This window comes from Nerophis lumbriciformis, linkage group LG11 (genome assembly GCF_033978685.3).
Source record: "Nerophis lumbriciformis linkage group LG11, RoL_Nlum_v2.1, whole genome shotgun sequence".
In the NCBI taxonomy this organism is placed as follows: domain Eukaryota; kingdom Metazoa; phylum Chordata; class Actinopteri; order Syngnathiformes; family Syngnathidae; genus Nerophis; species Nerophis lumbriciformis.
This window is the reverse complement of record NC_084558.2, coordinates 49,011,962-49,033,327: the sequence shown is the minus strand read 5'-3', so window position 1 is coordinate 49,033,327 and position 21,366 is coordinate 49,011,962. Positions and strand designations below refer to the sequence as shown.

The 21,366-nt window shown below is 39.7% G+C and overlaps 1 protein-coding gene across 3 annotated transcripts in view; it reads right to left on the bottom strand.

Annotated features, from left to right (window-relative positions):
- Positions 1-21,366, bottom strand: part of pde8b (phosphodiesterase 8B) — a 59,811-nt gene that overhangs the window by 12,134 nt on the left and 26,311 nt on the right. For 2 of the 3 annotated variants that reach the window (XR_009815841.2, XM_061966279.2), the window contains exons 8-17: positions 17,990-18,115; positions 17,844-17,932; positions 17,725-17,779; positions 12,450-12,501; positions 6,578-6,655; positions 6,439-6,515; positions 4,129-4,293; positions 4,020-4,056; positions 3,833-3,950; positions 1,937-2,135 (exon numbers count right to left, since the gene is read on the bottom strand). Coding sequence is in view for 2 of the 3 variants with exons in the window: in XM_061966279.2 (XP_061822263.1) it covers positions 1,937-2,135; positions 3,833-3,950; positions 4,020-4,056; positions 4,129-4,293; positions 6,439-6,515; positions 6,578-6,655; positions 12,450-12,501; positions 17,725-17,779; positions 17,844-17,932; positions 17,990-18,115 (996 nt within the window). In the remaining variant the exon portion in view is untranslated. The remainder of the gene's footprint in view (positions 1-1,936; positions 2,136-3,832; positions 3,951-4,019; positions 4,057-4,128; positions 4,294-6,438; positions 6,516-6,577; positions 6,656-12,449; positions 12,502-17,724; positions 17,780-17,843; positions 17,933-17,989; positions 18,116-21,366) is intronic. The other variant, XM_072914163.1, reaches the window with a different exon arrangement.

Below are 21,366 nucleotides of genomic sequence, written 5' to 3'. Positions count from 1 at the left end.
AGTGACTAGCGAGTAGCGACTAGCAACCAGCGAGTAATGACTAGTAAGTCGCGACTAGTGACCAGTGAGTTGTGACTAGCAAGTAGCCACCAGCGAGTAGTGACTAGCAGGTAGCGACTAGCGACCAGTGAGTAGTGACTAGCCACCAGCAAATAGTGACTAGCAAGTAGCGACTAGCGACCAGTGAGTAGTGACTAGCGAGTATCCACCAGCGAGTAGTGACTAGCAAGTAGCGACCAGCGAGTAGTCACTAGCGAGTAGCAACCAGTGAGTAGTGACTAGCGACCAACGAGTAGTGACTAGCAAGTAACGACTAGCGACCAGCGCGTAGTGACTAGCGACCAGCGAGTAGTAACTAGCGACTAGCGACCAGCGAGTAGTGATTAGCAAGTAGCAACTAGCGACCAGCAAGGAGTGACTAGCAAGTAGCGACTAGCGACCAGCGAGTAGTGATTAGCAAGTAGCAACTAGCGACCAGCAAGGAGTGACTAGCAAGTAGCGACTAGCGACCAGCGAGTAGTGACTAGCAAGTAGCGACCAGCGAGTAGCGACTAGCAAGTAGCGAGTAGTGACTAGCAAGTAGCAACTAGCGACCAGCAAGTAGTGACTAGCAAGTAGCAACTAGCGACCAGCGAGTAGTGACTAGCGACCAGCGAGTAGTGACTAGCAAGTAGCAACTAGCGACCAGCGAGTAGTGACTACCAACTAGCGACCAGCGAGTAGTGACTAGCAAGTAGCGACTAGCGAGTAGTGACTAGCAAGTAGCGACTAGCGACCAGCGAGTAGTGACCAGCAAGTAGTGACTAGCGACCAGCGAGTAGTGACTAGCAAGTAGCAACTAGCGACCAGCGAGTAGTGACTAGCATCTAGCGACCAGCGGTTAGTGACTAGCAAGTAGCGACTAGCGAGTAGCGACTAGCAAGTAGCGACTAGCGAGTAGTGACTAGCAAGTAGCAACTAGCGACCAGCGAGTAGTGACTAGCAAGTAGCGACTAGCGACCAGCAAGTAGTGACTAGCAAGTAGCAACTAGCGACCAGCGAGTAGTGACTAGCAAGTAGCGACTAGCGACCAGCGAGTAGTGACTAGCGACCAGTGAGTAGTGACTAGCGAGTAGCGACCAGTGAGTAGTGACTAGCGAGTAGTGACTAGCGAGTAGCGACCAGCGAGTAGTGACTAGCAAGTAGCGACTAGTTTTGCTTCCGCCCACAGGGATACAGGTTGTTGATGACTGACAAAAGAGTTAATTGAATTCTGCTATTGAATCAAACGAGTGAACCCTCTTGTTTGAAAGTGAAAGGGAAACAAACAGTGGGACTCTACACAGTGCTGCTGCACCAACCTTGAAAGTGAAAGGGAAACAAACAGTGGGACAATACACAGTGCTGCTGCACCAACCTTGAAAGTGAAAGGGAAACAAACAGTGGGAGGGAAACAAACAGTGGGACAATACACAGTGCTGCTGCACCAACCTTGAAAGTGAAAGGGAAACAAACAGTGGGACAATACACAGTGCTGCTGCACCAACCTTGAAAGTGAAAGGGAAACAAACAGTGGGACTATACACAGTGCTGCTGCACCAACCTTGAAAGTGAAAGGGAAACAAACAGTGGGACTATACACATTGCTGCTGCACCAACCTTGAAAGTGAAAGGGAAACAAACAGTGGGAGGGAAACAAACAGTGAGACAATACACAGTGCTGCTGCACCAACCTTGAAAGTGAAAGGGAAACAAACAGTGGGACAATACACAGTGCTGCTGCACCAACCTTGAAAGTGAAAGGGAAACAAACAGTGGGACTATACACATTGCTGCTGCACCAACCTTGAAAGTGAAAGGGAAACAAACAGTGGGACTCTACACAGTGCTGCTGCACCAACCTTGAAAGTGAAAGTGAAACAAACAGTGGGACTCTACACAGTGCTGCTGCACCAACCTTGACTCGCTCCTTGCGCAGGAAGTAGGCGGTGGCGTGCAAGACGTCGGCGGCGTGCGTGGAGTTGTGGTAGGAGTTGGAGGAGTGGTAGCTGGCCTCTATGAGCTGCAGCCAGCACCGCAGCGAGGCCTCGGAGCAGCTCAGGAAGTCACACACGCCAAAGCTGCTGAAGATCTTTAGGCCCAGGTAGGTCAGCGGCCTGACACGGACAATGGATGCAAGACTTCTAGAACAATCCTCTCAGCTATAGCAAATATTTATTACTGCACATATTAATAGCAAATATTTATTAGTGTACATAATAATATATTTATTACTTCACAAATTAATATTAAATATGTATTACTTCACATATTAATGTAATATATTTATTACTTCACATAATATAAAATATTTATTACTTCATATTTGAATATATTTATTACTTCACATAATAATATAAAATATGTATTAATTTATATATTAATGTAAAATATATATTACTTCACATATTAATGTAAAATATGTATTACTTTACGTATTAAAATAAAATATTTATTACTTCATATATTAAAATTAAATATTTATTACTTCACATAATAAACTATTAGTTTACATATTGATATACAATATTTAATAGTTCACATAATATAAAATATTAGTTTACATATTGATATACAATATTTGTTACTTCACATAATATCAAATATGTATTACTTCACATATTAATATAAACTATTTATTAGTTTACATATTGATATAAAATATGTATTACTTCACATAGTAATATAAAATATGTATTAGTTTACGTATTAATATAAAATATGTATTATTTTACATATGTAACATATTTATTACTTCACATAATATAAAATATGTATTCATATATTGAAATTAAATATTTATTACTTCACATATTAATATAAACTATTTATTAGTTTACATATTGATATAACATATTTATTACTTCACATAGTAATATAAAATATGTATTAGTTTATATATTAAAATAAAACATGCATTACTTCACATATTAATATAACATATTTGTTAGTTTATATATGGATATAAAATATTTATTACTTCACATAGTAATATAAAATATGTATTATTTTACAAATATAACGTATTTATTACTTCACATACTAATATAAAATATTTATTACTTCACATATTAATATAAACTATTTATTAGTTTACATATTAATATAACATTTTTATTAGTTTACATATTAATATAAAATATGTATTACTTTACATATTAATATAAAATATGTATTACTTCACATTTTGATAAATTTATCACTTTCCATATTCATATAAAATATGTATTACTTCACATATTAAAATTAGATATTTATTACTTTACATATTAATGTAAAATATTTATTACTTCACATATTAATATAAACTATTAGTTTACATATTGATATAAAATATGTAACACTTCACATACTGATATAAAATATTAGTTTACATAATACAAAATATTTATTACTTCACATATTAATATAAAATATGTATTACTTCACATATTAATATAAACTATTAGTTTACATATTGATATAAAATATTTATTACTTCACATAGTAATATAAAATATGTATTAGTTTACATATTAATAAATCATATTTATTACTTCACATAATATAAAATATTTATTACTTCACATATTAATATAAAATATGTATTCGTTTACATATTAATATAAAATATTTATTACTTCACATACGAATATAAAATATTTATTAGTATACGTATTAATATAAAATATTTATTACTTCACATAATATAAAATATGTATTCATTTACATATTAATATAAAATATTTATTACTTCACATATTAATATAAAATATTTATTACTTCACATATTTATATCCAATATGTATTGTGTTGCAAAAAGCGAGTACAATACTTCTTGTGCGTTGCCGCCTCCAAGTCCAGGATGTTGAACTCCCAGCGCTCCTCATCGGCCACGGACTGAGGGACGTCACTCAGACTCACAGGGATGGCTATCTGACTCTGACTATGGTCTGGAAGTCCACATTGACAGCGTGAGTCCATATCGGACTTCTACGTGTCCTCCACAACATGTGACCTACTTTTAAAGACGGTACCAGAGAGGCGCCGCAGTCCGTCCTGCAGAAGGAGATTGCCTCATTAGGACTGAGGACATTTATTTATGAAAGCTTCCAAATGGACGCCTCCTACATTCATCAGCCCCCCGACCAGGTCGGTGGTGTGGGGGTCGTCCTCTGTGGAGGCCAGCTGAGGCGAGTACAGCTCCGTGGTCCTCAGGATCTCCAGCACGCGGTCCAGAGCCTCGGCTACGGTCAGAGGGCTGCTCTCTTGGGCCGCGTTGATGATATTTATCACCTTTTTTTGGAGGGGATGGAAATGAAACACAGTATTTTTCCCGGACTATAAGCCGCAACTTTTTTCATACGCTTTGGCTACTGCGGCTTATAAACCGGTGCGGCTAGTTTATGGAGTTTTGTGTTTAACAAAGTTTTCAACAGACAATGAAAAGTTATTGTTTGTGCTATGGCGCCATCTTTTGGCTGAAAATGTACTTGCTGTTTTGCGCCTTGAACCGGAAGTATACCCCGTGTTGTGTAAGGATTCTCCATTCATCGCTCAAAGCAACCTTACAATGTAACTAAAACAATTCACACTTACTAAAGCGTGCCACGTGTGATGTCTGCAGGAGTGTTTTCATGCACATTTGCAGGTGCTATTGTAATGTAGTCAAGCTAGCGAGTAGCAACTAGAGACCAGAAAATAGCCAGTAGTGACCAGTGAGTAGCTACCAGCGACTAGCAAGTAGCGACTCGTGAGTAGCAACCAGCAGGTAGCGACCACCGACTAGCAAGTAGAGACTGGTGACCAGCTAGTAGCTACCGACGACTAGCAAGTAGTGACTAGCAACTAGCCACTAGCAACCAGTGGGTAGCGACCGCCGATTAGCAAGTAGTGACTATTGATCAGCAAGTACCAACCAGCAAGTAGCAACTAACAAGTAGCGACTAACAAGTAGAGACCAGTGAGTAGCGACCAGTGGCCAGCAAATAGCGAGTAGCAAATAGCGAGTGGCAACTAGCGACCACCGACTAGCAAGTAGAGATTAGTGACCGGCTACTAGCAACCAGCAACTAACAAGTAGCGACCAGTGACCAGCAACAAGCTACCAGCGACTAGCAAGTAACGACTCGTGAGTATCAACCAGCAGGTAGCGACCACCGACTAGCAAGTAGACACTGGCGACCAGCAAGTAGCTACCGGCGACTAGCAAGTAGTGACTAGCAACTAGTGACTAGCCACTAGCAACCAGTGGGTAGCGACCACGGACTAGCAAGTAGTAACTATAGACCAGCAACTACCAACAAGCAAGTAGCAACTAACAAGTAGCGACTAACAAGTAGAGACCAGTGAGTAGCGATCAGTGGCCAGCGAATAGCGAGTAGCAACTAGCAACCACCGACTAGCAAGTCGAGATTAGTGACCAGCTATTAGCAACCAGCAAGTAGCAACTAACAAGTAGCGACCAGTGACCACCAACTAGCGACCACTGACCAGCAAATAGCTAGTAGAGACTAGCAAGTAGCGACTAGCGAGTAGTGATCAGCCACCAGCGAGTAGTGACTAGCGAGTAGTGACTAGCAAGCAGCGAGTAGTGACTAGCAAGTAGCGACTAGCGACCAGCAAGTAGTGACTAGCGAGTAGTGACTAGCAAGTAGCGACTAGCGACCAGCAAGTAGTGACTAGCGACTAATGAGTAGTGACTAGCGACCAGCGAGTAGCGACTAGCAAGTAGTAACTATCGAGTAGTGGCCAGCAAATAGCGAGTAGCAAATAGAGAGTGGCAACTAGCGACCACCGACTAGCAAGTAGAGATTAGTGACCAGCTATTAGCAACCGGCAAGTGGCAACTAACAAGTAGCCACCAGTGACCAGCAACTAGCGACCAGTAAATAGCCAGTAGTGACTAGCGAGTAGCTACCAGCGACTAGCAAGTAGGAACCAGCAGGTAGCGACCAGCGACTAGCAAATAGGGACTGGCGAGTAGAGACTGGCGAGTAGAGACTAATGAGTAGCGACCAGCCACTCGCAAGTAGCGACCAGCGACTAGAAACCAACATGTTGCGACTAGTGACCAGCGACTAACATCGCTAGCATTAGCTAATATGCTAACACGATTACGAGTTTCTGTATGGTTTCAGTTTCGTAAATCCACCAAAAACGTCACCGAGGAGTTCTTGAGTCTGTTTAGCTGATTGGAGAGCTATCTCGCGCAGCTAGCGGGTCCATGGCCATGACGTCTGTTTTGTTTGATCAGCTGTTTTACTGCCCTGTTACAGACACTGTTTGGAAACAATTAATGTATGTAAATAAACATACCATTATATACAGTATAGTCTGGTGCAGCTAATATATACAAATATATGTTTTTTTGTCTGGGTGGGGTTTAAATAGCCCGGAAAGTACGGTACAGCGGACATGCATAAAGGGCTTGACGTGTACTTTGGTGATGGGGGCCTCGATGGTCATGGAGTGGATCCTGGCGACGGACGAATGTCTTCGGTTCTGTAAACTGGAAGCTGGAAGGAACACAGCCGTGTTTACGACTACTTGACCTTTTTACCGGTCTGGCAGTTCTCACCGTCACTACTCCGGGAGCTGAGGGATCTGGCGTCCATGGAGTCTTTCCTCCTGTCGCGGTGGCGCAGAGAATGGCCGTCTGTCAAAGTGAAACATGCAGGAGATTAATGAAAGAAGCTCTGCATCGTTTGGTCTAAGGGAAGGCAAACTCATGTTCATTGAGGGCCACGTTGCAGGTCCACCAGAGGGCCGCTTGAAACAGTGAATATTAATTTACAGAACCAGGGGGAATCATAGGGGCCCATTCATGGCGGTTTGCCCGACAGATGAAACGTGACCAATATCACTATCCACTTGGTCCGCCGCATGGCAGTAGATTGTTGAATATCTTAAAGTGTGTTTTGTGGCAATTCCAATCAGCAACTAGCAAGTAGAGACTAGTGAGTAGCAACCAGCGAGTAGAAACTAGCAAGTAGCAACCACCAACTAGCAAATAGAGACTAGCGACCAGCAAGTAGCGACTAGCCACTAGCAACCAGTGGGTAGCGACCACCGACAAGCAAGTAGTGACCAGCAAGTACCAACCAGCAAGTAGCAACCAACAAGGAGCGACAAACAAGTAGCGACCAGTGACCAGCAAATAGCGAGTAGCAACTAGCGACCAGCAAATAGCGAGTAGCAACTAGCGACCAGTGACCATCAAATAGCCAGTAGTGACTAGCGAGTAGCGACCAGCAAGTAGCGACTAGCCACCAGCAACCAGTGGGTAGCGACTAACAAGTAGCGACCAGTGAGAGGCAAATAGCCAGTAGTGACTAGCGAGCAGTGACCAGCGAGTAGCTACCAGCGAGTAGCTACCAGCGAGTATCTACCAACAACTAGCAAGTAGCGACTAGCAAGTAGCGACTAGTGAGTAACAACCAGTGAGTAGTGACTACCAAGTAGTAACCACCAACTAGCAAGTAGAGACCAGTGACTAGCCACTAGCAACCAGTGGGTAGCGACCACCGACTAGCAAGTAGTGACCAGCAAGTACCAACCAGCAAGTAGCAACTAACAAGTAGCGACAAACAAGTAGCGACCAGTGACCAGCAAATAGCGAGTAGCAACTAGCGACCAGTGACCATCAAATAGCCAGTAGTGACTAGCGAGCAGTGACCAGCGAGTATCTACCAGCGATTAGCAAGTAGCGACTAGCAAGTAGCGACTAGTGAGTAACAAGCAGTGAGTAGTGACTACCAAGTTGCAACCACCAACTAGCAAGTAGAGACCAGCGACTAGCCACTAGCAACCAGTGGGTAGCGACCACCGACTAGCAAGTAGTGACCAGCAAGTACCAACCAGCAAGTAGCAACAAACAAGTAGCGACCAGTGACCAGCAAATAGCCAGTAGTGACTAGCGAGCAGCGACCAGCAAGTAGCGACTAGCCACCAGCAACCAGTAGGTAGCGACTAATAAGTAGCGACCAGTGAGAGGCAAATAGCCAGTAGTGACCAGCGAGTAGTGACCAGCGAGTAGCTACCAGCGAGTAGCAAGTAGCGACTAGCAAGTAGCGACTAGTGAGTAACAACCAGTGAGTAGTGACTACCAAGTAGCAACCACCGACTAGCAAGTAGAGACCAGCGACTAGCCACTAGCAACCAGTGGGTAGCGACCACCGACTAGCAAGTAGTGACCAGCAAGTACCAACCAGCAAGTAGCAACTAACAAGTAGCAACAAACAAGTAGCGACCAGTGACCAGCAAATAGCGAGTAGAAACTAGCGACCAGTGACCATCAAATAGCCAGTAGTGACTAGCGAGCAGCGACCAGCAAGTAGCGACTATCCACCAGCAACCAGTGGGTAGCGACTAACAAGTAGCGACCAGTGAGAGGCAAATAGCCAGTAGTGACCAGCGAGTAGCTACCAGCGACTAGCAAGTAGCGACTAGCAAGTAGCGACTAGTGAGTAACAACCAGTGAGTAGTGACTACCAAGTAGCAACCACCGACTAGCAAGTAGAGACCAGCGACTAGCCACTAGCAACCAGTGGGTAGCGAACACCGACTAGCAAGTAGTGACCAGCAAGTACCAACCAGCAAGTAGCAACTAACAAGTAGCGACCAGTGACCAGCAAATAGCGAGTAGCAACTAGCGACCAGTGACCATCAAATAGCCAGTAGTGAGTAGCGAGTAGCAACCAGCAAGTAGCGACTAGCCACCAGCAACCAGTGGGTAGCGACTAACAAGTAGCGACCAGTGAGAGGCAAATAGCCAGTAGTGACTAGCGAGCAGTGACCAGCGAGTATCTACCAGCGAGTATCTACCAGCGACTAGCAAGTAGCGACTAGTGAGTAACAACCAGTGAGTAGTGACTACCAAGTAGCAACCACCGACTAGCAAGTAGAGACCAGCGACTAGCCACTAGCAACCAGTGGGTAGCGACCACCGACTAGCAAGTAGTGACCAGCAAGTACCGACCAGCCAGTAGCAACTAACAAGTAGCGACAAACAAGTAGCGACCAGTGACCAGCAAATAGCGAGTAGCAACTAGCGACCAGTGACCATCAAATAGCCAGTAGTGACTAGCGAGCAGCGACCAGCAAGTAGCGACTAGCCACCAGCAACCAGTAGGTAGCAACTAACAAGTAGCGACCAGTGAGAGGCAAATAGCCAGTAGTGACCAGCGAGTAGCTACAAGCGAGTATCAACCAGCGAATAGCAAGTAGTGACTAGCTAGTAGTGACCAGCGACTAGTGAGTAGCAACCAGCGAGTAGTGACTAGCAAGTAGCAACCACCAACTAGCAAGTAGAGACTAGCGACCAGCGACTAGCAACCATTTGGTAGCGATCACGACTAGCAAGTAGTGACTAGCGACCAGCAGGTACCAACCAGCAAGTAGCAACTAACAAGTAGCGACCAGTGGCCAGCAAATAGCGAGTAGCAAATAGCGAGTAGCAACTAGCGACCATCAAATAGCCAGTAGTGACTAGCGACTAGCCACCAGCAACCAGTGGGTAGCGACTAACAAGTAGCGACCAGTGAGAGTCCAATAGCCAGTAGTGACCAGCAAGTAGCTACCAGCGACTAGCAAGTAGGGACCAGCGACTAGTGAGTAGCAACCAGCGGGTAGTGACCCCCGATTAGCAAGTAGAGACTAGCGATCAGCTAGTAGCTACCGGCGACTAACAAGTAGTGACTAACAACTAGTGACTATCCACTAGCAACCAGTGGGTAGCGACCATCGACTAGCAAGTAGTGACTAATGACCAGCAAGTACCAACCAGCAAGTAGCAACTAACAAGTAGCGACTAAGAACTAGCGACCAGTAAGTAGCAACCAGTGACCACCAAATAGCCAGTAGTGACCATCGAGTAGCTACCAGCAAGTAGCAACAAACAAGTAGCGACTAATAAGTAGCGACCATCGACTAACAAGTAGTGACTTGTGACCAGCAAGTACCAACCAGCAAGTAGCAACTAACAAGTAGCGACTAACAAGTAGCGACCAGTGACCACCAAATAGCCAGTGGTGACCATCGAGTAGCTACCAGCAAGTAGCAACTAACAAGTAGCGACTAATAAGTAGCGACCAGTGGCCAGCAAATAGCCAGTAGTGACCAGCGACTAGTGCATAGCAACCAGCGGGTAGCGACCACCGACCAGCAAGTAGAGACTAGCGACCAGCTAGTAGCTACCGGCGACAAGTAGCAATCAGTGAGTAACGATCAGTGAGTAACGACCAGTAACCAGCAAATAGCCAGTAGCTACCAGCGCCTAGTGAGTAACTACCAGCGACTAGTGAGTAGCAACCCGCGACTAGTGAGTAGCAACCAGTGACTAGTGAGTAGCAACCAGTGACTAGTGAGTAGCTACCAGCAAATAGTGAGTATCTACCAGCGACTAGTGAGTAGCAGTCAGCGCCTAGTGAGTAGCAACCAGTGACTAGTGAGTAGCTACCAGCGACTAGTGAGTAGCTACCGGGCAACTAGTGAGTAGCTACCGGCGACTAGTGAGTAGCAACCAGCGAATAGTGAGTAGCTCCTAGCGCCTAGTGAGTAGCAACCAGCAACTAGTGAGTAGCTACCAGCGAATAGTGAGTAGCAACCAGCGACTAGTGAGTAGCAACCAGCGACTAGTGAGTAGCAACCAGTGACTAGTGAGTAGCTACCGGCGACTAGTGAGTAGCTACCGGCGACTAGTGAGTAGCTACCGGCGACTAGTGAGTACCTACCGGCGACTAGTGAGTAGCAACCAACGACTAGTGAGTAGCTACCAGCGACTAGTGAGTAGCAACCAACGACTAGTGAGTAGCTACCAGCAACTAGTGAGTAGCTACCAGCGACTAGTGAGTATCTACCAGCGACTAGTGAGTAGCAACCAGCGACTAGTGAGTAGCTACCAGCGACTAGTGAGTAGCTACCGGCGACTAACGAGTATCTACCGGCGACTAGTGAGTAGCAACCAGCGACTAGTTAGTAGCTACCAGCGACTAGTGAGTAGCAACCAGCGACTAGTGAGTAGCTACCAGCAACTAATGAGTAGCTACCAGCGACTAGTGAGTAGCTACCAGCGACTAGTGAGTATCTACCAGCGACTAGTGAGTAGCAACCAGCGACTAGTGAGTAGCTACCAGCGACTAGTGAGTAGCTACCGGCGACTAATGAGTATCTACCGGCGACTAGTGAGTAGCAACCAGCGACTAGTTAGTAGCTACCAGCGACTAGTGAGTAGCTACCAGCGACTAGTGAGTAGCTACCGGGCAACTAGTGAGTAGCTACCGGCGACTAGTGAGTAGCAACCAGCGAATAGTGAGTAGCTCCTAGCGCCTAGTGAGTAGCTACCAGCGAATAGTGAGTAGCAACCAGCGACTAGTGAGTAGCAGTAAGTGCCTAGTGAGTAGCAACCAGTGACTAGTGAGTAGCTACCGGCGACTAGTGAGTAGCTACCGGCGACTAGTGAGTACCTACCGGCGACTAGTGAGTAGCAACCAACGACTAGTGAGTAGCTACCAGCGACTAGTGAGTAGCAACCAACGACTAGTGAGTAGCTACCAGCAACTAGTGAGTAGCTACCAGCGACTAGTGAGTAGCAACCAGCGACTAGTGAGTAGCTACCAGCGACTAGTGAGTAGCTACCAGCGACTAGTGAGTAGCTACCGGCGACTAATGAGTATCTACCGGCGACTAGTGAGTAGCAACCAGCGACTAGTTAGTAGCTACCAGCGACTAGTGAGTAGCAACCAGCGACTAGTGAGTAGCTACCAGCGACTAGTGAGTAGCAACCAACGACTAGTGAGTAGCTACCAGCAACTAGTGAGTAGCTACCAGCGACTAGTGAGTATCTACCAGCGACTAGTGAGTAGCAACCAGCGACTAGTGAGTAGCTACCAGCGACTAGTGAGTAGCTACCGGCGACTAATGAGTATCTACCGGCGACTAATGAGTATCTACCGGCGACTAGTGAGTAGCAACCAGCGACTAGTTAGTAGCTACCAGCGACTAGTGAGTATCTACCAGCAACTAATGAGTAGTTACCAGCGACTAGTGAGTAGCTACCAGTGACTAGTGAGTAGCAACCAGCGACTAGTGAGTAGCAACCAGCGAATAGTGAGTAGCAACCAGCGACTAGTGAGTAGCAGTAAGTGCCTAGTGAGTAGCAACCAGTGACTAGTGAGTAGTTACCGGCGACTAGTGAGTAGCAACCAACGACTAGTGAGTAGCTACCAGCGACTAGTGAGTAGCAACCAGCGACTAGTGAGTAGCTACCAGCGACTAGTGAGTAGCAACCAGCGACTAGTGAGTAGCTACCAGCAACTAATGAGTATCTACCAGCGACTAGTGAGTAGATACCAGCGACTAGTGAGTAGCAACCAGCGACTAGTGAGTAGCAACCAGCGACTCGTGATTAGCAACCAGTGTCTCAAAGAAGTCGGAGTTAAAAGAAGAGTTACCTGAGTGAGAAGAGTCCAAACAACTTCTGTCTTCCTTGAGGAGTTTGTGCACCTGACAACAAAAAAGGAGAGCAATTGAGAGAAGGAAAGAAGGTGACTGTCAGAATTATTCTATCTAAATGATCACAATACTTTGTGTTGAAATGAGTTCCTAGCAAGAAGACAAAAACTGTCTTTGAAACCTACCCAGACGTAAAACTCCCCTGTGTAAGGGGGAAAGCCACATGAAGGGTTTTCTGTTTTCTCTCATGTATGGTAATCAACAGAAAGATATTGTTCTAACCCAAGGACTTCAAAGCGGACAGGTGGCTGGATCTGCCCAATTTCCAGACGAACTCTTTTTGAACTATTTTACAAACTCTTTTTGAAGTATTTTACGAACTCTTTTTGAACTATTTTATGGACCTATTTTTGAAGTATTTAACAAACGCTTTTTGAACTGACCTTTTCTGTGAATTGTTTACGACCTTTTCTGTGAACTTTTTTGCGACCTTTGTCCTTTGGAAACAGCGGTGGCCATGTGGTCGGGGAGGGTCCAAAATAAAAGAAGGAGGCATGCAATCTTTTGGCAGAGCGTGCTAAGTTACTGTCCAAGGGTACAGTGTAAAGGCGAATCTCCTCAACATTGAGTCCAAATTGAATTCTGTCTCTGTTTGATTCTTTGCTTCTTGTCTTGTTTAATAAATGTCATCAGTGTTTGAACCTGACAGTGACAATGTCAGGAATAATTGTCTAAAAGCAGATCTTTGTGTGGGGAATGTGATGACCAGCAGGAATGGAAGCCAATTGGCAGCGGAATGCGAAAGGCTGACTCACCTTATGTTTATTTTCTTAGATACACACACAGAAGGGGAGAGAGCTAGCGCATCTTTCATGTGCACAAATAGCCTGGACGCTAGCCCTTATCCCCGCGCTTAGCCCCAGCTTAGCACGGCGTGACGGAACTGGACTGGAGCCCGGCTGAGACACACTGGATTGGCCGTTGTCTGTCCCACTATTAACTCACTCCTTTATCCAGACCCTCACCAACAATACAACCCCCTCACAAATCTGTATAAGCTTTCCTGACAGTTCACGTTAGCGCTTGTAGAAAACTAGTCAATTATGGAATAAAAAGTCACATTTATGAAATAAGAAAGTCATAATTATGAGACAAAAAAATCAAAATGATGAGACAAAAAGTTAAAATGATGAGATAAAAAATCGAAAATGAGATAGAAAAATCGAAATTATAAGATAAAAAGTCAAAAGAATGAGATTAAAAATCGAAAATGAGATAGAAAAAACGAAATTATATGATAAAAAGTCAAAATAATGAGATAAAAAGTTGACATGAGATAAAAAAAGACAATCGTGAGATAAGAAAGTCATAATTATGAGATTAAAAATCGAAATGATAAAATAAGAAAGCGGAAATGATGAGATAAAAAATCGAAAGCATGAGATAAAGTCATAATTAGGAGATAAATTGAAATTATATAAAAAATAGGTGAAATTATGAGATAAAAGTAAAAATTATGAGATAATAAAGAAGTTATGATAATGAGATAAAATAGTTGCAATAGATTAAAAATCGAAATTATGAGATAATAAAGAAGTCAATTAGGAGATAAAAAGTCGAAATTATATAAAAATAGGCAAAATTTTGAGATAAAAAGTAAAAATTATGAGATAATAAGGAAGTCACAATTATGAGACAAAAAATCTAAATAAGACAAAAAGTCAAAATGATGAGATAGAAAAATCGAAATTATAAGAAGTCAAAATAATGAGATAAAAAGTTGACATAATGAGATAAAAAAGACGTAATCATGAGATAAGCAAGTCATAATTATGAGATAAAAAAATCGAAATGATAAAATAAGAAAGTGGAAATGATGAGATAAAAAATCGAAAGTATGAGATAATCTCATAATTAAGTCGAAATGTTATAAAAATAGGCGAAATTATGAGATAAAAGTAAAAATTACGAGATAATAAAGAAGTTATAATTATGAGATAAAATAGTTGCAATAGATTAAAAATCGAAATTATGACATAATAAAGGAGTCATAATTAGGAGATAAAAAGTCGAAATTATGAGATAATAAAGAAGTCATAATTATGAGATAAAAAGTCGAAATTATATAAAAATAGGCGACATTTTGAGATAAAAACTAAAAAATTATGAGATACGGAAGTCATAATTATGAGACAAAAAATCAAAATGATGAGATTGAAAATCGAAATTATAAAATAAGAAGTAAAAATAATGAGTTGAAAATGAGATAAAAAAAGACAATCGTTAGATAAGAAAGTCATAATTATGAGATAAAAAAATCGTAATGATAAAATAAGAAAGTGGAAATGATGAGATAAAAAAATCGAAAGTATGAGATAAAGTCATAATTAGGAGATAAATTTAAATTATATAAAAAATTGGCGAAATTATGAGATAAAAGTAAAAATTATGAGATAATAAAGAAGTTATATTTATGATATAAAATAGTTGCAATAGATTAAAAATCGAAATTATGAGAAAAAGTGTAGATAATAAAATATAACTATGAGTTAGAGAGTCATTATTACAAACTACAAAGTTGCAATTTTGAGATAAAACTCGAAATTATGGGATAAAATCTAAATTATGACATAACGTCATAATTATGAGATAAAAAGTCAAAATTAAAAGACAATAAAGTCAAAATGATGAGATAAAATGTCATAATTATGAGATAAAGTCGAGATTATGAGACAAAAAGTCATAATTACGAACTAAAAAGTCATAATTTTGAGATAAAAGTGAAAATTATGAGATAAAGTCGAAATTATGAAATAAAATGTCATAATTATGAGATAAAGTCATAATTATGAGATAAAAAGTCGAAATTATACAAAAATGATGAGATAATAAGGAAGTCGTAATTAGGAGATAAAAAAGCCGCAATATGCAATTAAGAAATGAAATGATGAGGTAAGAGAGTTGAAACTGTGAGACAAAAAGTCCAAACTATGAGATAAGAAAGTCATAATTATGAGAGAAAAGTCGAAACCTCAAATATAAAAAGTTGAAACTATGAGATAGGAAACATCTAAATGATAAGATGAGAAAGTCATAATTAGTCAAAGTTGTAATTATATTATAAAAAGTGGACACTATGAAAAAAAAGTCTAAATCATGAGATAAAAATTCTAAATTTTTATCTCAAAATTATGACTTTTTATCTCATAATTTTGACTTTATCTCATAATTATGACATTTTATCGCATAATTTTCACTTTTATCTCATAATTTTGACTTTATCTCGTAATTATGACATTTTATCTCATAATTTTGACTTTATTGTCTTATAATTTTGACTTTTTATCTCACATATATGACATTTTATCTCATAATTTCGACTTTATCTCATAATTATGACTTTATGGTCGTGAGTTCAAACCCTCGGCCCAGTCATACCAAAGACTGTAAAAATGGGAGCCATTAACTCCCTGCTTGGCACTCAGCATCAAGGGTTGGAATTGGGGGTTAAATCACCAAAAATGATTCCCGGGCGCGGCCACTGCTGCTGCTCACTGCTCCCCTCACCTCCCAGGGGGTGATCAAGGGTGATGGGTCAAATGCAGGGAATAATTTCGCCACACCTAGTGTGTGTGTGACAATCATTGCTACTTTAACTTTAACTTTCTGATCATTTCGACTTTATCTCATAATTTTCACTTTCATCTCAAAATTACGACTTTTTAGTTCGTAATTATAACTTTTTATCTCATAATTTCGACTTTATTGTCTTAGAATTCTGACTTTTTAGCTCATAATTATGACATTTTATCTCATAATAATGACTTTTTATCTCATAATTATGACTTTATCTCATAATTACGACATTTTATCTCATAATTTCGACTTTATCTCATAATTTTCACTTTTATCTCAAAATTACGACTTTTAAGTTCGTAATTATGACTTTTTATCTCATAATTTCAACTTTATCTCGTAATTATGACATTTTATCTCATAATTTTCACTTTATTGTCTTATAATTTTGACTTTTTATCTCATAATTATGACATTTTATCTCATAATTTCGAATTTATCTCATAATTATGACATTTTATCTCATAATTTCGACTTTATCTCATAATTTTCACTTGTATCTCAAAATTACGACTTTTTAGTTCGTAACTATGAGTTTTTATCTCATAATTTCCACTTTATCTCATAATTACGACATTTTATCTCATAATTTTGACTTTATTGCCTTATAATTTTGACTTTTTATCTCATAATTATGACGTTTTCATAATTTCAATTTTATCCCATAATTTCGAGTTTTATATCAAAATTACAACTTTTTAGTTCGTAATGACTTTTTATCTCATAACTATGACTTTTTATCTCATAATTATGACTTTTATCTCATAATTATGACTTTTGATCTCATAATGACTTTTTATCTCATAATAATGACTATCTCATAATAATGACTTTTTATCTCATAATAATGACTTTTTATCTCATAATAATGAATTTTTATCTCATGACTTTTTATCTCTTAATAATTACTTTTCATCTAATGACTTTTTATCTCTTAATAATTACTTTTTATCTCATAATAATGACTCTTTATCTCTTAATAATTACTTTTTATCTCATGACTTTTTATCTCATAATAATGACTTTATCTCATAATTACTTTTTATCTAATAATGACTTTTTATCTCATTACTTTTTATCTCATAATGACTTTTTATCTCATAATAATGACTTTTTATCTCATGACTTTTTATCTCATAATAATGACTTTTTATGTCATGACTTTTTATCTCATAATAATGACTTTTTATCTCATGACTTTTTATCTCTTAATAATTACTTTTTATCTCATAATAATGACCTTTTTTTATCTCATAATGACTTTTTATCTCATAATGACTTTTTATCTCATGACTTTTTATCTCTTAATAATTACTTTTTATCTCATAATAATGACTTTTTTTAATCTCATAATGACTTTTTATCTCATAATAATGACTTTTTATCTCATAATTATGACTTTTTATCTCATAATAATGACTTTTTATCTCATAATTACAATGTATCTAATAATTTTGACTTATTTCATAATTAATATATTTTTTATCTCACAATTTCACCTGTCTTATCTTATTGTTTGGACTTGTCATCTCATAATTTTGACTTTCCATCTGATATTTATGACTCATGGTTGGGGTGTATTTAGTGGGGAAAAGGGTGTTCCACACAAATGAAGAAAATAAATAAGTTGAGACTGACTTGATGGTTGTTGTCCACGTGAGCTCTCCTGATGGCCACCAAGTGTCGGACCTTCCTGTGGAGAAGAAGCAGATCTGTCAGACGTTGCGTCTCACCAGCGTCCTTTGCTGCTGCCTCACCCTCCTTGGCCCACGACGGGCGTGATGTTGACGTGCTGCTGGATGCTGTCGCCCGACTTCTTCCTGCCGTAATAAACCCCCTGCCACTCCTTCACAGACACCAAAGCGTCAAGCCCCGCCCACTTCCTGCAGAGGCCCTGACTCACCTTTCCTTGTTGAACGCAGGTGTTGACCGTGTCTTCTGCTCGGTTCTTGTCGCTCTTGGGCAGCTCCTTCCCCAGCAGCTCCCCCTTGTGGTAGCCCATCATCCGCTCATAGGCGGGGTTGATGTACTGCCAACACAAACATTGTAAACAACGAGTGCGGCTAGTGCCATCAAGCAGACTTGGGACTAGAACGGCCATTTCTCATGGCTCGCATCAATTTCATGGCCATCAGAAATCACCCGGCTTACGAAAAATCCGACCAATCACAGCTTTGAACACTTTTGCATTGCCACGGCGGCGTTTCATCTTTTTTTTGGGAAGTCGCACGTTACTATGAAAGAGGCTTTGCGAAACAGGAACCGCCATTTCGGGACTGAAATTAGTGCTGGCAGGGTCGAAAATGCATGGCGAGTGCAAACAAATGCATACACGTTGGCACCAAGGCGTCGCCTACAGCCACAGTGCATCCAGAAAGACACAACGAAAAAAGTGAGCAATTTCTTAGTTTTTTTATTTTTCATAAATTTGCAAAAATGTAAAAAACAAAAAAATTTGGGTCTTATGGGGTATTGTGTGTAGAATTTTGAGGACAAAAATGTTTTTATTCCATTTTGGAAAATGCAGAAAAAGTGTCACCAAGGCGTCACCTACAGCCACAGTTTATGGCAGTTACAGCGGGACAGTGCATCCGGAAAGACACAATTTCTTAGTTTTTTTTATTTTTCATAAATTTGCAAAAATGTCAAAAAATAAATACAAAATCGCGTTGTCCTCATGGGGGTATTGTGTGTAGAATTTTGAGGACAAAAATGTATTTATTCCATTTTGAAAAATGCGGAAAAAGGCGTCACAACGAAAAAAGTAAGCAATTTCTTAGTTTTTTATTATTCATAAATTTGCAAAAATGTCTAAAAAAAGAAAAAAATCATGTTGTCCTTATGGGGTATTGTGTGTAGAATTGTGAGGACAAAAATTAATGTATTCCATTTTGGAAAAATGCGGAAAAAGGCGTCACCTACAGCCACAGTTTATGGCAATTACTGCGGGACAGTGCATCCAGAAAAACACAACGAAAAAAGTGAGCAATTTCTTAGTTTTTTTATTTTTCATAAATTTGCAAAAATGTAAAAAACTAAAAATTTTGGGTGTTATGGGGTATTGTGTGTAGAATTTTGAGGACAAAAATGTTTTTATTCCATTTTGGAAAATGCAGAAAAAGTGTCACCAAGGCGTCACCTACAGCCACAGTTTATGGCAGTTACAGCGGGATAGTGCATCCGGAAAGACACAATTCCTTATTTTTTTTAATTTTTCATAAATTTGCAAAAATGTAAAAAACTAAAAATTTTGGGTCTTATGGGGTATTGTGTGTAGAATTTTGAGGACAAAAATGTTTTTATTCCATTTTGGAAAATGCAGAAAAAGTGTCACCAAGGCGTCACCTACAGCCACAGTTTATGGCAGTTACAGCGGGATAGTGCATCCGGAAAGACACAATTCCTTAGTTTTTTTAATTTTTCATAAATTTGCAAATATGTCAATAAATAAATACAAAATCGCTTTGTCCTCATGGGGTATTGTGTGTAGAATTTTGAGGACAAAAATGTATTTATTCTATTTTGAAAAATGCGGAAAAAGGCGTCACAATGAAAAAAGTAAGCAATTTCTTAGTTTTTTATTATTCATAAATTTGCAAAAATGTCTAAAAAAAAATAAAAATCATGTTGTCCTTTTGGGATATTGTGTGTAGAATTGTGAGGACAAAAATTAATGTATTCCATTTTGAAAAATGCGGAAAAAGGCGTCACCTACAGCCACAGTTTATGGCAATTACTGCGGGACAGTGCATCCAGAAAAACACAACGAAAAAAGTGAGCAATTTCTTAGTTTTTTTATTTTTCATAAATTTGCAAAAATGTAAAAAACTAAAAATTTTGGGTGTTATGGGGTATTGTGTGTAGAATTTTGAGGACAAAAATGTTTTTATTCCATTTTGGAAAATGCAGAAAAAGTGTCACCAAGGCGTCACCTACAGCCACAGTTTATGGCAGTTACAGCGGGATAGTGCATCCGGAAAGACACAATTCCTTATTTTTTTTAATTTTTCATAAATTTGCAAAAATGTAAAAAACTAAAAATTTTGGGTCTTATGGGGTATTGTGTGTAGAATTTTGAGGACAAAAATGTTTTTATTCCATTTTGGAAAATGCAGAAAAAGTGTCACCAAGGCGTCACCTACAGCCACAGTTTATGGCAGTTACAGCGGGATAGTGCATCCGGAAAGACACAATTCCTTAGTTTTTTTAATTTTTCATAAATTTGCAAATATGTCAATAAATAAATACAAAATCGCTTTGTCCTCATGGGGTATTGTGTGTAGAATTTTGAGGACAAAAATGTATTTATTCTATTTTGAAAAATGCGGAAAAAGGCGTCACAACGAAAAAAGTAAGCAATTTCTTAGTTTTTTATTATTCATAAATTTGCAAAAATGTCTAAAAAAAGAAAAAAATCATGTTGTCCTTATGGGGTATTGTGTGTAGAATTGTGAGGACAAAAATTAATGTATTCCATTTTGAAAAATGCGGAAAAAGGCGTCACCTACAGCCACAGTTTATGGCAATTACTGCGGGACAGTGCATCCAGAAAAACACAACGAAAAAAGTGAGCAATTTCTTAGTTTTTTTATTTTTCATAAATTTGCAAAAATGTAAAAAACTAAAAATTTTGGGTGTTATGGGGTATTGTGTGTAGAATTTTGAGGACAAAAATGTTTTTATTCCATTTTGGAAAATGCAGAAAAAGTGTCACCAAGGCGTCACCTACAGCCACAGTTTATGGCAGTTACAGCGGGATAGTGCATCCGGAAAGACACAATTCCTTATTTTTTTTAATTTTTCATAAATTTGCAAAAATGTAAAAAACTAAAAATTTTGGGTCTTATGGGGTATTGTGTGTAGAATTTTGAGGACACAAATGTTTTTATTCCATTTTGGAAAATGCAGAAAAAGTGTCACCAAGGCGTCACCTACAGCCACAGTTTATGGCAGTTACAGCGGGATAGTGCATCCAAAAAGACACAATTCCTTAGTTTTTTTTATTTTTCATAAATTTGCAAAAATGTAAAAAAACAAAAAATTTTGGGTCTTATGGGGTATTGTGTGTAGAATTTTGAGGACAAAAATGTTTTTATTCCATTTTGGAAAATGCAGAAAAAGTGTCACCAAGGCGTCACCTACAGCCACAGTTTATGGCAGTTACAGCGGGATAGTGCATCCGGAAAGACACAATTCCTTATTTATTTTTATTTTTCATAAATTTGCAAAAATGTAAAAAACTAAAAATTTTGGGTCTTATGGGGTATTGTGTGTAGAATT